Consider the following 18,233-nt stretch of genomic DNA (forward strand, 5'->3'; position numbering starts at 1 on the left):
TTAGCCTTGGACAATCAAAGATTTTGGAGGACATAGGGCATTTTATTGTTTCATGTAGTAGAAATGCTAGCTCCTGATTATCCTTGTAAAAGTGGCATATCACTCACTATATACAATTATTTTAGTTACATTTTAATGGAAAGGGATATATGAACCAGTGTGAGTGTGTGTGTATGTGTGTGTGTGCATGCCTGTGTGTGTGTACATGCATATGTGTTGTTGCTGGAAGACAATTCCTCCATGGACTTGTCCTATTTTTTCATATCTTATAATTAAAGATACTGACAGCTTTTATTCCAGACTATCTTTTCAAGGATGTTTATATAGCAAATAGCCTTGGAAGAGGATAATGTCATCCTCTGGGGCAACGGTTGTGCCAGGTTTTCTTTTACCTACCTTATAAAAGGTTGGGTTTTCTAAAGCTCAGTATGTCTTTCCTGTCACAGAACTTACTATGTGTGCCGGTGTCGTGTGGCTTGTTGTTATGTTGCCCTGTGGGAACTGAGGCTCAAGAAATAAATACAAATGACAATACTCTGGCTACTGACATAGCTGTGGGTAACAAACTGTCCTTTGTCTCTGATCCGGGATCTCATGTTTTTTGCCAGTATCTATGAAACAGTTGCAGGCTAACATGTTAGCTAGCAAGTAGGGTAATATGTGAGATCCTTTACAGTTCTTGATAGGTGTGTATGTCAGTTATTCACGTTTGAGCTTACAAATAGATCTTCCTACAATGGCTTTGTGCAATTCTTGTAGACCTGTTTGTCTTTCAACTGCTTCTATGTATGCTAAGAAATCCTGGAGAGTCACTTTATAACTGATCATTTCAATTAAGAAACTGAACAGCCCTGGGAAATTTTTTGAAAAATCAAAACTTTTGTCCCAGGTTCTATTACACCATTCCAAAATTCTCACATCTCCCATTTTTTCTGTGTCAAACTATTGTAATAGAATGCTTAAGTCGTGGTTTGTGGACTTCTTGCATTAAAATCAACTGGGATGCTTTGAGTGGGATCCCAAATTTCTAGTGTAGTACCAAATCTATGAGCAGTCAATTCTGAAAGCACTCATAGAGAACTCAGAGTAGTGTTATGTTCTCAGTGACTGACTAAGCTCAAGTGGGTATTAACTGTTATGGAGCTTAAAGAGTGATCCCTCACACACATGCCATAGTAGATACAGGACAATAAAGTGTCCAGTCCAGTGCCTGGGTCATACTTATTGGCTGTTCAGCTTTATCCCTTCCCAGAGAAAAGAGATCACATAATCCCATTATTGAAGGAGACTCTGCCTTTGGATCATATTCTAACTTTCTCATTTTAAAAATGAGGAAGCTGAAGTGTCTGCATTTCAACAGAAACTTTAAAGGGAATACTCCTTTCTTCTTCTAGGTTGTTTGTTTTTCAATCTTGCATTTTACTATTTTTAAAAAAATTAATGTTTATTTATTTATTTTTAAAGTGGAGAGAGAGTGTGTGTGCATGAGAGGTGGAGGGTCAGAGAGAGAAGGAGAGAGAGAATCCCAGGTAGGCTCCATATTGCCAGCACAGAGCCCAATGCGGGGCTCGAACTCACAATCTGCGAGATCATGACCTGAACCGAAATCAAGAGTCAGATGCTTTTAACCAACTGAGCCACCCAGGTTCCCCTTTAATCTTGCACTTTTTTTTTTTTAATGTTCATCTATGTTTCAGAGAGAGAGAGACAGACAGACAGAGTGCGAGTAGGGGAGGGGCAGAGAAGAGGAAGACACAGAATCTGAAGCAGGCTCCAGGCTCTGAGCCCGATGCAGGGCTCAAAATCAACTGTGAGATCAAGACCTGAGCCTACGTTGGATGTTCAACAGACTGAGCCACCCAGGCACCCCCCCCCTTTAATCTTACACTTTAAAAATGCTTTTTACACACCTGTAATATAACACGCATTATATTAAACCCACATGATTTGTTTTTATGTTTCTCAAATTGGCTTTGGCTTTCTAATATTTAAGGTTGGTTTGTTTACCCCTCTATCTTTAATATTTGATACAGTGTCTAGTCTATGGCAGGGCTTCAGTAAATGTGTAAGTGCCCAAAAAAGCAAAGCCTTCAGTGTCTAAAGAGGAGAAAACCAACACCTGGTGCTTACTGAATGCTTACCATGTATCAGGCACTATGCTGTAATTGTTTCTCCTTCAAACATAGATCATCTCATTTAATTCTGATAAGTCTGTTGTTATCTCCATGTTACAGATGAGAAAACAGGACTCTTAAGGAGGCTGCATGATTTGCCCCACATCACATGGCCAGGAAATGGGGGTGCTGGTGCTCAGTCATGGCAATCCCCACTTTAGAACTAAGTTCACTCTTACTAGGCTAACTGGACCTCTGAATCCCTTTACATCACACCACATAACCCATATATTCATAACAACTAGCCTCTTGTTTAATTGTAATAAACCCCAAGTATTATTTATTTCTCAGGATAAGTGGGAGGGGACTTTGTAGGCAGAATAGTGGCCACCCAAATGTGTCTAAATCTTACTGTCTACTACCTGTGAATGTTAGGTTACATGGCAAAGGGGAGTTAAGGTCTTGAGGAACTGGGATTGCTTCTCATCTGACTTTGAGATGAGAATATGATCCCAGATTATCAAGGCACACCCAATGTAATGACAAGGGTTCTTGTAAACAGAAGAAGGAGGCATAAGAGTCATAGTCAGAAAGACATTTGAAGAGAGTACATTGCTAGCTTTGAAGATAGAAGAAGGAATCATAAGCCAAGAGGTAAGAGTTGCATCGAGCTAGGAAAAGCAAAGAAAGGATTCTCCCTCCAGAAGGAGCACAGCCTTGCTGACACCTTGATTTTAGCCCAGTGAGACTCACTTCACACTTCCAACCTCCAAAACTGTGAGAAAATAAATCTGCATTGTTTTAAGTCATTACATTTGTGGTAATTTGTTACTGCTTCCATAAGAATAATATAGGGGTGCGATTAATAGGAAATAATGCCTGTGCCAGAGATAGTTAGCTGCCCCTCAAAGACTGGCATTTCCCTTCCAAAGCATACAACTGTAGCTAGAAAATGTCTGATCAGCCAGATGTGACACTTTCCAAGGACTTCTAATTCCCCTGTCCTTCTTTGCATTGAGAGAGGGACAATGACTAGTCTCCTTACTGGACTGCTGAAGTGTCTCAGTTCTGAATCAGGATGTTCAAGTTCTAGGTCTGTGATTCTCATGTTCTCTGCTGTCTAGATGATGCAATGCTAGCTTTTAGCCACAAGATGGAAACTCATGCACAGAAAGGTTAACTAAACTCACCTAAAGCCACAGAGTGTGGCTGAAATAGAATTAATGGAAGGGGCGATGAAGTTGGCTGAGGCTGCCAAAGTAGGCAAGGGCCAGATCACACATGGCTCTGTGAGTGACGTGAAGAAGTTTTCACTTAGAAGAAGTCACTGAAATCATTTTTCATGGGAATGACACACTCAGATAAGCTTTCCTATAAGGTTGATTTGGTAGGAGTATGGAGAAGAAACTTAATCATAGCTAGTAGTTATTAAGTGCTTATCGTATAAGGTTCTGTTCTAAGTGGTGTATAAGTGTGCGTATGTATGTGTTCATTTGATGAGCTAGGAATTATTATTTCTATTTAATACATGAGTAAATTAAAAGTAAAAGAATGAATTTGTCCAAGATTACACAGCTTATAAGTGAGAGAGTAAGAATTTGGACCCAGGTAGTGTGTTTGTAGAGCCCACGTGCTGAGCCACATTAAACACACACCCCCTCAATGTAGAAGGGGTAAGACTAGGAGGAAAATCAGCCTGGAAACTATTATAGCAGTTCATGTGAGAAATAATGCTAGAAGAGGAAATAGATGAAATAAACAGAATAAACAAATAAATATATATTTGGAAGTAGAATTAACAGAATGTGATACTAGATTGAAAGTGTGCAAAGAGGTGAATGACAGTAAAATATTAAGGATGCTGTCCGGGTTTCTAGCATAAGCATTTGGCAGGAAGAAAGACAATTTCCTAATTCTGGAACACTGGAAAAGAGTCTCATATGGGATTGAGCAGGATAATGAAGAGTCCAATCTGGAAAACTGAATTTAAAATGCTATGTATTATTCACAGAGAACTAGCTGGGTCCAGTACTGAGTCTTGAGTCTAGAAGGAATTGGGACACTTTGGATACCTTTCACCAACAGTCATAAATAGAATCAAAGTGTTAGAAAAACAGTTCCTAAAAGAATAAAATGAATTGTGATTATGCATTCCACATAGAGACACACAGAATGTTTGAATGAGAAGCAGCACTGCAATTCAGCTGGTTTTCTTGCTTTTTCATTGACATGGGGATTGGTCCTGCACCCCCTCCCAATGTGCCTGAAATAATGGCCAGAAGACACAAGGAGTAATTTAACCAATCTTAAGCACACAGAGGTCTTAGTAAGCAACACCTCTCTTGAGGACAGAACCTGATGAGAAGTTCAGAGTAGAACATGGAAAAATGCTAAATACTAGATTAAGTGGAGGAGGAAACTGTGAAACTTTCCTGCAGGAACAGTTGGACAATAAGCAGATGGTTCTTCTATATCCTACTTGCCAGGGCATTCACATATTCAACAAGGATGGAGAAACAGATTTGGAAGGAGTAACCTTGTTTCAGAAATTGCGCTGCCAAGAGGAACCTCATTACCTCTTGGCTTGGTGTCCGAGAAAAATCTAATCCAGCTGACAAAATGAAGTTTAGTAAGACACCCAACTAAAGATTGTAAATGCACTAGTCTCAGCATGTTTTTCTAAATACAATCTTTTGCCCTGAAAAGGAGAATCTAACTGTTCATTAATGAAGTGCAGGTGTATGTGAACAATTGAAATAAAGGGTAAAATTGTTCAGAAGTGAAAAGAAATGCCTAAAACCGAATGGTATGACTATATGCAGGGGGGTTATTCATTTGTTCAAGAAATTCCCGTTGAAATCTTATCTGCCTTTGGCCAGGCAATGTGCTCACTGCTGTGAAGACTACTACAGTTGCTAAAACTGTTCCTGCTCTCGAGATATGTGCAAAGTGAAAAGAAGAGGAAAAAACGAGAAAGGGGAAGAAATGAAAAAATTAGATGATGAGGAAGACAGAAATTATATAGAAGAAGAGGGAGAAGAATGAGGTTGAGGGAGAAGAGAGAAAGAATATGAAAAGTGAAAAGAGTTGTTTACAGCCCCCACCGTACTTCAGGCTTGTACCAGGTCTCATCTAGATTAGTATCGTCAATCCCTAAACACAGTGCCTTTTATTATTTCTTTGGACACATATTCATTGTTTTGCTGTGGCCGAGTCTCTAGAAAGCAGAGCCTGCAATAAGAATTCAGGTGTTAATACTTTATCTGGGAGTTACAAGGTCAGGAGACAGTGACAGAAAGTGGGAGGCACAAAGCTAGGAAAATATGAAGAAATACTATGTGATGTGTTGCAGTGCTGACTACCATTTTGTATTGAACCCCAAAGATATATAGCAGGTTCTGTATTTGGAAAACAGAACTGCTCTGGGAGGACTGCAAGAATATATTGGAATAATATACAGGTGCACTGGAAATAGCCTGGCTCCCTCCTAAATCCTGTTTCCTTTTGGTGGAGGTTCACACCTTAAGGAGCCAAATCTCCACTGCCAGGTTGCAACACCTAGTCCTTCGGCTGCTCCTCAGGAAACCAGACTCCACACATCACGATGTGGCATCTTGTCCAGGTCTGAAAGTGGCCTAGCTACCATGTGCTTGTAGAGCATCAACCAAGAGAAAGAAAGAAGGTGGTAAAGGAATATACGAAGAGGCAAAACTTGAATTCAAGTATCTTTTATGTGCCAGAGATGGTGCTGAGTGCTGTGAAAATAACAGCGGACAACAGATATGGTCCCTGACCTTGTGTAGTGGCCTGCTTAACAGTGCACACAGACAAACAATTACAGCGAGGTGAGAGATACAGGGCTTTGACCACTGAGGACCAGAGACCCTATGTGATCTTTAAAGGTTCCCAAAAAGAGCAATGTCTAAGAGAGAGGGGTTATCCAGGTGATCGCCAGAGCCAGAGAGTAACTTTGTGTTAGAGGGGGAGGTGGTGGCGGGGGAGACTGTAGGACACTGGTCAGTCAGAGACTGTTTCCCAAGGCCTAGAAAGGTTAAAGTTATTGGAGCTCAGGGTGTTGTACAGGGATAAAGAAGGTGATAGTGTAATTCCTACCACCTCATGATCTGATTATCATAAGGCCTAACGTCACAGACTAGAAGCCTATCTGGCTACCCTCAACCCACGTTGCTTACTTTCCGCTGCCCTCTATTCAGGTCCAACTTAATTACTGGTTTTGCTCTAAGTATGTTCTATGACTTTCTACTTCTGTACTTTTATTCCAATGGTTTGTTTGGGATTTTTGGGATTCTTTCGCCTTCACATGAATACCTGTCTAAACTCCTGTCCTTCTTTTAAGTCCACTAAAAGCTTTTCCTCATGAACCTATCCTATGTCCCCCACATCCTGCTGGTCTAATCTCTCCTTCTCTAAAATTTTCATTTTATCTTAATATCGTTATGTCAGTTCTGTACTTATTTTTTGACTGTCTCATCTCCCTTCCTAGACTGTTAAAAATCAAAACTAAAACTGATGGACATAAATAACTTAAATCATTGATGGCATCCATAATCACTTTTCTCTGGAGAACAAAAGGAGTACATTTAACTCTGGAAATTATTCAGAAATCAACTAGTGTCATGGGCCAAGATCACTCAGCAAACTCACTGTTTCAGTCCAAGATGATCTCCCTGCCCCAGTGACCCTCCTTGTTTTCCCCTTTGCTTTCTTCCTCAATCTTTCCCCATGGACCATTTCCATCACTTCATGATTCTCAGATATTCCATTTTATCTGATTCCATTCCAGGCTCTCTGGACCACCTGGACTTGACAAGGAATGCTGACATCCAAACCGCAGATCATTTTGGTTTTGTTAACAGTAAAGCAATTTCCTTCTTTGTGTTGCCCATAAAGCAAAAAGAATCCAACAAAACTTAATACATCACTCTCTCACTTGATGAGCTTTTCATTTTGAATTGCATATACATTTGCAATTTTCCATTTATGATGGGCTCTGGCACTTGGGAATACAAAGCAGGACCCTAAAAATGGTCTTCAAGGGCTTTACAAGCCTAGTTGTGACAAAGACAATAATACCAATGGCTAGAAATCAGGCAAAAAGGGATGTTCTGTAACAGGGGTCTGGGCTTAGTGCAATAGGATTAGCAAACCTGAAATGTCACTGGTAAAAGAGTTTGAGAAATTCCTATTCCTATTTCAATCATGTGAATTATACCTTGAGCTAAATAAATTAGGACATTTTTAATGTCAAGAACAGCCTGATAATTTCATGAGTACTAAAGTAAGAACTCTTCAATATTTTTGCTAAGCACAGTAATTCAATAAACATTTGCTAAATCACAGTAGGATAAATTTGTTATACTTGATTTTAAAACAGTCACTAAAGTGAGATACACAAACAATGAAACAGAACAGGTAAAAACCAATCTCAATTTAAACTCCTGGCAACATAATTGCCTTTAAATATCTAATACTCTTTTTCTAAACTTATCTCGGCTTTCACACTTTTGGGGAAAATATTTGGAGAGAATATTTGAAATATATATACATTTGAAGTATACGTACACTGACTTTCTCTTATACCCATAACCCCAACAGTGAGGGGTTTTTTTCAAAGTATAATGGTTACAGGCCAATTATCTTCTGTCTTTTGGTCTCATGTGAACTGTCATCAAATAGCCTGTTGTTAACCAGCAAAGATTATTTCATCCAGTTATCTCTGCTTTTCTTTTAGCATGAAGAGAGAGAAAATGCTATAAACACACTTCTTCTCTACCAGTCAACACTAAAGGAAGTTCTAAGTGCCTGTTTCCCTTAAACCTTATTCTCACACCCAAATGAGCATATTGACTTTAAAACCAATTTCTAAAGACATGTAAAGGACATTTCTAGGCCCTCAAATGAAGGTGGAATAGATATCCCCTTCAATTGCCCCTTAGGATGTCTGTTCATCTGTTCATAATGTAAATTACTTTATTTCATATCTTAAAAACTTCTTGGATAATCAGATAAGTGTGCAAGTAGGACATGAGCATATCTGAGAATTCTTTTGGTATACTGACATTTATACATTCTTATATACCGTTAAGAATATGAGACTTCTCTGTTAAAAACATGCTGTGGGGAAAGAAAAGCTGTACCCATATTCTCAAAAACAAAGTCTTAATTCTAGAACAGCCCCAAAGGCCTAGGTTTCCAATGTCACTGTGAAGGTCTTATTCTCTGTGTTCCCCTCACACCAATTCACATGCTACCAACACAAATGTGTTGAACACAAATGTCTCTGTTCCTTTCCATATGTCCCCTCTGCCCCCACTTAGAGCATTCTTTCCTAATGATCCCACACACTCTTTGAGCATTACCTCCTTTTGAGAACCTCAGGGTTCTCAGACACCATTAAATGGTTTTAGCCATTATATATATACTTACTTACTTATTTACTTACTTACTTACACATTACTTACAACACTACAGCATAATGCTTAGTTCAACTGTTGTTCCAATTAAAAAAAAACCTGTAAAGGGGTACCTGGGTGGCTCAGTCGGTTAAGCGTCTGACTTCAGCTCAGGTCATGATCTCACGGCTGGTGAGTTCGAGCCCCGCGTTGGGCTCTGTGCTGACAGCTCAGAGCCTAGAGCCTACTTCATGTTCTATGTCTCCCTCTCTCTCTGCCCCTCCCCCGCTCATGCTGTCTCTCTCTGTCTCTCAAAAATAAATAAACATTAAAAAAATTTTTTTAAAACCTGTAATTTAATGAGAAGCACCTTCATATGAGTGTCTTGTACATAACCTAAAACATAGTTGCTACTTAACAAATTATTTTTGAAAAAAAAACAAAGAATGTGTGATTTTCATCTACCTTTTACTCAACCAGTCAATAGATTTAAAAATAATTTAACAAATTGGAAGCTTGGAGCAACATTTATGTGGCTTATCAAAATTCTATACAGTTCAAAATTAAAGCCTGCAACTCAAACATTTAAGTCTCCATACGCTACTGAGACCCAAAATGCACTAAGTCGCTATACACTACTTGGCATTTCGGGATACATTCTCTTATCTGACCATATACTTCCTTATGTCAACTCTGGGTCCAAAATGATAAAGACATAAGACTTTCAAGAACTATTTAATCTTACTGGAGTGGAGGATGCAATTGATGTCCCGTTCTTAAAAGAACTGTGTCCATTTAATGTCAAATAATGAATCTGAAATAAGAAAAAAATTCAGGAAGTGTTCTTCTTAACTACAGCCATACCAATACTTTCTCTGAGTTTTTTATTTAGTTTTTTTTTTTGGGGGGGGGTATTTTTTCTTCACCATATAAATACATTCTATCTCTATGTCATTTCACTCCGAATTTGTTGATATCTCAGTTTCTAGGCCATGTTTTCATGAATGGAAAATAACTACCTCCCAGTCTTTATTAGATTTTGAAGGTGTGTTCTTTATCTCAATGTTTTATCTCCTGAGAAACTATGCTTGAATGCAGGCTGAGTGGCTTTAATTTCATTTCGGAAAAGGGCAAGAAGAAAATGCTCTCTCTAAACCAAACTTTCAGATTTACAGGTAAGCATCACTCTTGCTGGTATTTCTGAATTATAAAAGAGAAGCACAATTCTCTCTACAATAATAACTGGTAAACAAAATCATAAATATTTTTCTACATTTTCATTCCCAATTCTATTGGCTTGGCTCCTATTACAGGTAATGCTTCTCATATTGATTGTTATAGCACTACTTTGGCTGCCTTTAAAACATCACATGAACACTGAACAAAAGAACCAGTTAAATATGCCATAGATATTATGCCATTTCTATAAGCACCATGAATTGAGGTCAAATGGGGAATGGGACACCACTAAGAAGTCACCGACAGAACTGTATCAAAGTCAGAATTCAGCCTCAACATCAAGCATATACAAGAAACTAGGAGGCCCTTGGGGGAGAATTAGCATTTTTCTTTTTTACTCCGGAATCTAGATTTGATTTCATTCTATTACATAAGAGATCCATGGAAATGGGTCTTGGTTTTGGGATTGGTGATTTTTTGTTGTTGTTTATTTTGGTGTGGTTTTGTTTGCTTGTTTGTTTGTTTTTATTCATTGGTGGTTGTGGTGTTTTCCCCAGGGTTGTGTTCCCCTAAGATCAGGTTCTTGAAATGCAGAGCAGCTAACTCACAGCAGATGGTGGGATTTTGTAGGGAAGAAAAGTCAAGCAATTTCAGTCCAAAGATTGAACAGAGTATCCTAGAGTTTAAGGAAAAATTAACCTGTGGGAAAGTCAATTGTCATTGAGAAAAGAGTTCTCAAAATCAATGCTATTAATTACAATAGCAATTCAATTATTATCTTGTGTTTAACTTGAACCAAGAAGAAATTCTTTTGTTGCCAGAGGTCTCAAGGTATATCTATAAATGATAACAGTAGGAAATTAAGGCATTTATGAGAAAGGAAAGTAATAGCTGACCAATCTCTCTCATTCACTCCTATACAAAAGCAAAAGAAAGCCTTTGTTAATGACTACCAAGGTAAGTAGTAAGCTATACCACGTCTTTAATGCACTTGCTGACCCTCGAAAACCCTAGTACTATAGACAACAGTAAAGACAAGAAACGACAAGGTGGAACAAAAAAATTACCAAGGTCTTAAAGAATATTCTAGAGCTCTTTCTCTAAATTCTGTTCGTCCAAAGTCAGAAAAGTAAGCATAGTCACATTCTACCCTGGAACAGAAAGTGTGTAAATTGTCACTTTCCAAATGTGACATTAGATAAGGAAGAAAATTTAATTACTGTTTTTAAAATAACTCTAGCTCTGTAAATGTGACACTGTAATTTTAATTGTTGAAGCAAACTCTAATGATTCTGTTAAGATGATCCCTCTATAACTGAGAAGTTAAATTATCCAAGGTTATGGTCAGAGATGCCTCTGGAATGTTGAGAGGCCATGTCACACACAAAAATGTACCTGGTATGAAAAGCTTTACGGGGTAAAATAGATGCATTTCCATACCAAGAAAGCATGCATCTTGCCTTCTACAGTAGGGAATTTATGTGCACACTCAAGGAAACATTCCCACCTCGACTACTTCTGCAAAGAGAACTGCCATGTCCTCCAATGTGGCTACGATGCCACACGTTCTTCTAGAGTGGAAGCATTCCTGCTCACTTTTGGCGTTTCAGCCAATGGACTGAAATAAACCTGGGCTGGTTTTTCAGTCCCTATATGTAATCACTGTCTCGAACTCTAAAACAAATGGGGTACTGCTAAGGCTGTGCATGCCTGTCAGAGAGTCTACTATGGAGAAGGCTGTTTTCCCTCCTCCTCTGTCTCCTTCTCATTTTCACATTATTTAAAATATGCCAGTAAAATAGTGGATCCATGACATTTGAAAGTGATAGGCCTGTAGAAACTCCCACATCCACAAATTCACCCAAACAGCACTCTTGGGAGGAAAACGAAAAAAGAATGCTATTAATTCATGACTGATTACTCACTCCAACCTACCAGCCCCTTAGCTTATAGCAATTCATTTTTGCTACAGCTCTTAGGTATATGCTCTCATTTAATTTTCACAACGATCCTTTGAGGCTGAAGTTATTATTATTGCTATTATTTCTAACTATTGCCAATTATTACAAGTAGCAGAACCTAGGACTGGTTTGCAAATTCTCAACAAAACAAATACTAAACCTGTGAGTGCTGAGGGTCCATTATGTCAAGAATAATATGCAGAGATAGCTTTAAAGTTGATTCCCTTCCAGTCAGCTGCACCATCTGTCCCTGGAACTGGCTGCCTACCTTCCTTGGCCCTCTGTGCGGTGGACGCTGGCGTGCTCTGGGCACAGTACACCTCCCGGGTCTGGATCCCACCTCCACAAACAGGTCCCGTCACAGGCCAGTAGGGGTCCTGCTGCTCGAGGAGAAGAGAGACTTGGCATTCTTTCCATTCAGAGGTCCTCCAGGAATACCTGTTTGGTTTGATTTATTTAAAAGAAGAAGAAGTAAGGAAAATATAATATTCTAAAGAAAACTTAAGTCACAATATCATATGCATGTAATAATCATTCTAGGGCCAAATCTTTACCTATAGATTAAAAAAAAAGTCAATTGGCTTTGTTTATTTGTTTGTTCGTTTTTAAAGTCAATTGGTTTTGATACTAAATCCCTTTTATTTCCTAGGAGCAAAAAATCACAGCAGCCTCTCCTGGTGGCAGTATGGAATAAGAGGAGTGAAGAAAGGAAATGTGGATACACAGGGGATGTGCCTCATCCCAGGTACTGTAAGAGAGTGAAGAATCAGACGAAGGATGTGAAAACCCAATGAGCCTGTTCCATAGCAGCCGAACTTTTCATGGGATAACACTTCACAAACTTCTGGATGACTATGTGGAAGTTGGCCTTTTAAAGATAGTAGAGTAGTGTGTGAATGTGTGGAGTTGGGATATATGATTTTAAATGGATAGGGATGACCAACTTTTCAACCTTCTTGATACAGGACAGTATTTCAACTTGTTTGACCCCATTAGCATAACGATATACATACTAAAAATGAGTTATCAGTGTGACCACTATATTTAACTGATGAGTGTTTTATATATGCAGACATGCTGTTATTTAAACTGACTTAATAATATATTCTTCCTGGTTTATAACTGGTTAAGATACATACTAATAGACACACATACATACACATGCACGCACGCATACAGATACGGGGAAGAAACCCAACGGAGTTTGAACACAACTTGCAGAAAACAAACAATCGTAACAGCACTGCACTCAGACCTGGAGAATTATTTCAGACAGAATTTCCTTTTGTGGGTTATTACAACATTCTTCAAGCCCACATCATTAATAGAACCCTATAGCATTCACATAAATACCAATAGACTCATTAACTTCTAGAACAATAAACAAAACCTAAGAACATTCTTGTAACTGCTGTCCCATTTCAGATTTGAGGAAAAATTTCTCAGCATTGTGACTACTTAAACGGAAAAAAAAAAAAGCGATAAAAATGAGTGTGTGTCACCCAAACACTGGCCTAACAGAGACTAGAGTAAAATAGAAGTCAAGTCACAGACATCAAAATAATAAAGCAAATCTCTCAGAAACCTAATAATAACCAAACCCCTTCACAATGAATGTCATAATTCTAAAAAAGCTTGAAAACCTGACAGTCATGAAGTCTTATAATTAAACATTTTTAATGTTTATTTATTTTTGAGAGAGAGAGTTCAAGAGGGGGAGAGGCAGAGAGAGAGAGACATGCACACACACACACACACACACACACACACACACACACACAGGATCTGAAGCAGGCTCCAGGCTCTGAGCTGTCAGTGCAGAGTCCAATGCTGGGCTCAAACCCACGAACCGTGAGATCATGATCTGAGCCAAAGTCAGATGCTTAATCGACTGAGCCACCCAGGAGCCCCTCATGAAGTCTTATAAAAAGTGCATTGTAGGAAAAGAATTTGGACAATCCTGGGGGGTTCACTGTGACACAACTCTTCTCCCTCTGCCTCCCCACTTCATTTTCACATGGTTCTCCCAGGCAAAAAAGTAAGTCAGTAGGCTGGACAAGACTTTGGGTGCGCAGTGCAGGTTCTGCTTATGCACACGATACAGACAATAACCTGTTTCCAATTCCTGGGAGTGACAGACTGAGAAAAGTTTGATTATTTCCAAAGGTAGGTCTTCTCCAGAGGCAAACTTCTGAAGCCTGTTCTCCTCACTCAAAGTTCTCACCCTGTTCTCCATGTTCACTCAAGCAGAAAGCTTCTCCCTCATGCCCCTGAGTCCAGGGCAGATGGCTCTGTATTCCAGGGCAAAATGCAATGAGGTAAGGGTTTGTTGGGATGGATGGCTACCAAGGTCTCACTTCAGATCCCTTTCCTCCAAAGGTCCCCTAGGCAAAGAGCTTCTGGCCATTAAGGAGGGGGACAGATAACAGTAGCTGAGTAGAAGCCTCCTATGATATAGTTAACAAATAAGGTAGGCAAAAAAGGGAACAGTGTGGTATAGACAACAGGCATGCTTTACAGCTGAGTTGTGCCTTGCCACTTACTAGGCATGTAACCGTGGCCCACTTCTGTTTTCCTATCTTTAAAATGGGCATAATAATACCAAATGTTGAACATGGCATGGAATAGATGTTCAGTAAATGTTAATTCCTTTTCTGCTTCTGTCCTTCTACATGCAGGTTTTGCCCCTTGCTGCCACAGAACACACACACACACACACACACACACACACATTAACATTTTATGTATGAGGACTTCATTGATTTCCTCAAGTCCTAACATTAGAGATCCAGGAATACTATGGCCTAACTTCCAGCAACCAAAGTTCAGCAGAGTATAAAAGAAACATAGAGTTCAGAATTACAGCAAGTCACAGCAATTTTTTTGCTTGTTTGAAAGGAATGGGTCACGCTGTATAAATAGCTTTTTCAATTAATTTATCATGACCCTAGAAGAATTAGCAATGGAGGAATTTTGGAAGTCATTATGGAGAAAAATGAGAAGAAAAGTTTAATGACTATGGTTTTATGTAAAGTAACAAAAACCCTGTTGGTAGCTCATTAACCAACAACACCCAAATTCCATTCACTGGCAAACAACAAATTCTCTAAAGAAATATAAGGCATTTATCACTATTGCTATTGTTTATCACCTCAGAGAAAATACCAGACAAGCAAGTGGCAGAGGGAAAATGATCACCAGGTAAGGACTCCTATATTCCTTTTTAAAATCTTGTCTTTCACAGTCTCTCGTCATCCTCTTTATTTTTTTTTTTTCGAAAGCCCTATCTATGTGTAGTCACAAATCACCCTGCAACCATGAAAACTGAATGTCCAAACTCTATCAACCTGGGGAAGTGTCTCCAGGAACTGACAGAATGAGAAATCAAAGGAGTCCTTTTGGCTAACTGGTACTCACTTTCTCCTTTAGAAGCTGTTACAGCAATGGTCCTCCAGCCTCTGGACAAGACGGCATCCAGACTGCCTGGGACGCTATCTTTAATGGTGAAGTCCCTGCCAAAGAACAGGCCTTTTTCACCTCTCTCTCCAAATTCTGATGCCTTTTAACACACCCTCATTTTGTCCTTCTGTTTAGGAGGGAAATATGGGGAGTCTCAAAGGCCAGAGTCCTACCTCCTGTGGGCACAAAACATTTTTAATTGATTGTGGAAATGCCTCAAGTAGACAGCCATGGAATGAAAGACATTAGTCAATCCTCATGGCCCCTTAGCAATGTGACTGTGGAGGATCCATTTGCTTTTTTCAAAGTTTCTGTCTGAACACAACAGCCAAGGCATTAATTTATTTGGACTACTAGAGTATCATGACATGGCCTTCAAGTAATAATAACAACAACCAATACCTTCTGTATGCCTACTCTGTGCCAGGCACTCCAATAACAAAAATAGGTGTGTTACCTCATTAAAGTGTCCCAACAAACCCTGAGGAAAATATTATTTCTGCTTTTACAGATGGGATAATTGGAATAAAAAAGAAGTAATTCTTCCAAGGTCATAAGTAATTGGAAGAGCAAGATTCAATGTCAGATTTATTTTTCTTTAATGAAATGGCAGGTAGATTAAAATAGCGAATGGCAAACCAATGAAACACGATCAAAGGATACTGAAAATAAGTTCAGTAGGCAATAGGTAGCTACCTGTCCTGCCTTTATGAGGACAAGTAAATGTTGGTCTTGGTCTGAGGAAGTGGGTTCTGGACTAAAAAAAAAAAAAATCTCTTTTTGTTGGTGGCAAAGATAATGCCAGTGACAACTAACTGATAATGTTTTATACTGCCTATATATATTTTTTTTTCTTTCAGTCTCAAACAAAAATAAAGTTTGAGAATATTTTACAGCCAACTTATAATTAGAGCACTGTGGTAACATAGGGTCAAGTTTTGGTGCTTTCAGGATATAATTTAAAAAAAGAGAAATAATATATAAGCCAAATTAAAGGATCCCTAACTATAAAAATTAAAATTCCCATTAAACCTTAAAGAAGGTAACTTTAGGCTTGAAATCAAACTCTCCATGTTGCTCCCTACTGATTAGAGTGTTAAGTAAACTTGTCATGATCCATTCATGTGAAAACAGCTCCAATGTCCCCACTACTAACTAGTGAGAGAGCACACCTCCAACCTCTCTGGAACCCCACCCTCTGAGAATGGGAATGCTGATAACTCAAATACTGAATGCACAAGGAAAAGAGCTGATGCAAGGGCATTCTAGTTAACATAAAGATACGTATGAGAGCCTGAAGGCAGGGGGAGGGCTAGAAAGAAGGACTCCCTAGAAAAAGAAAGAGGCCTGCCCAAATAGTAAGGGAATCACTTACACAACCACATTTTCATTAATCCTTTCTTTCAACAAATAATTCCTGAGCTCCAATTATGTGCCAGGCAAGATTTCAGACAATAGAAATGCACAGCAGTAGGCAAGACAAAGCCCCTGACCTTGAGAAGAGAAAGAGCTATTTCCGTGCCATGACCAGGGAAGTCTTCAGAATCCTGAAGAACATGAGGGAATGAGTGGTCAGGGAGCATTCTAGGCAGAGAAGAGCACATCCAAAGTTTCCAAGAGACCGAGTGTTTGGCACTCTCTAGGGTATCGCAGAAGCCAGTGTGGCTGGGTCAGGTGGATTAGGATAAGAGGGAGAGAAAATGAGTAGTCAGGAGCCAGTCTATAAAGAACATAGTAGGCCAGAGTTAGGACTGTGAGTGTTATTCTAGATATGTCAGGAAATCATTGCAGAGTTTTGAGAACGGTAATATGGTGTGATTTAAAGTTTTAAAGATCACCCTGGCTACTGAGTGAAGAATAGACTATGGGGGATGTGAAGGAAGGAGACAAATTTGGAAGGCTTTGCTCATCTAGGAAGGATGATGGTGGCTTCAACTGAGGCAGTCATAGTGAATGTGGTGAGAAGTGACCAGATTCTGGATATGCTGTGAAGGTAGGGACAGCCTTCCAATGGATTAGATAGAGATGAGAGAGAAAGGGAGGAGTGAAGAATGATTCCAAATTATTTTTCCCCAAGTATTAGCACCACAGTGTGTTGGCAATGAATTCTTAAATGAGACAGCCCAGAAAAGGGGACAAGAACCCAGACATCAGGGAAACCATGTATTATAACTGAGAAACTCAGTTTTTCTTCATTTACTTTCTAGAATCTGTTTTCCAAATCCTTCTCCCATGCCTGAAACTCATTGCCCAATATTCTTATATGGTCCCTATAATTTAAGTCTCCTTTTAGGAAATGGTCAATAAGTATATTCACATGATACATATTAAAAGTTACAAGTTTAATTGCCATGCTGAGCACTGGGTGATGTATAGAATTGCTGAATCATTATATTCTACACCTGAAACTAATAAAACACTGTATATTAACTATATTGGAATAAAATAAATACTGAAAATGTTAACATTAAATGTTATGATTCTAAAGAAGTATATGCAGCTTAAAAGAAGAAACCAAGATTAAGTCAAAGAAATTTCTAATGGCAGAAATACATATTCCCATTAAGAGATATAGGAGACAAATTGTGGACTAGGAAAAGTGATTTGAGGCCCTGAAATTCATTTGCCAAGATAACCAGCTTGTCTTCCAGACAGTGATGTTGTCTAACTCAAGGAATCCTGTACTTAAACTATTCTTCAAACAGAAGGGGGATAGCAGAAGGAGTAAGGAATGAACTTATTGCTATGAAGCAATGAGTAGAGACATCATAAATTAGCAAAGACAAAATTAGAAAAGAAGGCACATTAGCAACTCTTTTTAAAAGACCTCCATCCTACTAATGTGACATAAAGTGATTCTAATAGCAACAGGATGGCAGGACCATCAGAGTTTTATAGCAACCTCTGCCCTTTAGAATGTATGCTTTATCAGTTTCACAAGGCTTAGAATTGCTTAACGTGTGGATTTCTTTTCTCCTACTAAAGACTTGGATTTAAAGCAAAGCAACATGGAACAGAATCTTAAGCGATTTAATGATGACAGATTGAAAGAATAATTGCATTAGTTAATGGTCATGTTTTGACTAAGCACATATAGATTTGCAAAC

General features: G+C 38.9%; 1 protein-coding gene across 2 annotated transcripts in view; it reads right to left on the minus strand.

The window, feature by feature from the left end:
* The window catches only part of THSD7B (thrombospondin type 1 domain containing 7B), a 1,098,632-nt gene that overhangs the window by 525,751 nt on the left and 554,648 nt on the right, over window positions 1-18,233 (minus strand). For both annotated transcript variants that reach the window (XM_053909184.1, XM_019454952.2), the window contains one exon: window positions 11,936-12,105. In XM_053909184.1, the coding sequence (XP_053765159.1) occupies window positions 11,936-12,105 (170 nt within the window). The remainder of the gene's footprint in view (window positions 1-11,935; window positions 12,106-18,233) is intronic.

The sequence above is a fragment of the Panthera pardus genome, unplaced genomic scaffold (assembly GCF_024362965.1).
Source record: "Panthera pardus isolate Hobbes unplaced genomic scaffold, ASM2436296v1 HiC_scaffold_10, whole genome shotgun sequence".
In the NCBI taxonomy this organism is placed as follows: domain Eukaryota; kingdom Metazoa; phylum Chordata; class Mammalia; order Carnivora; family Felidae; genus Panthera; species Panthera pardus.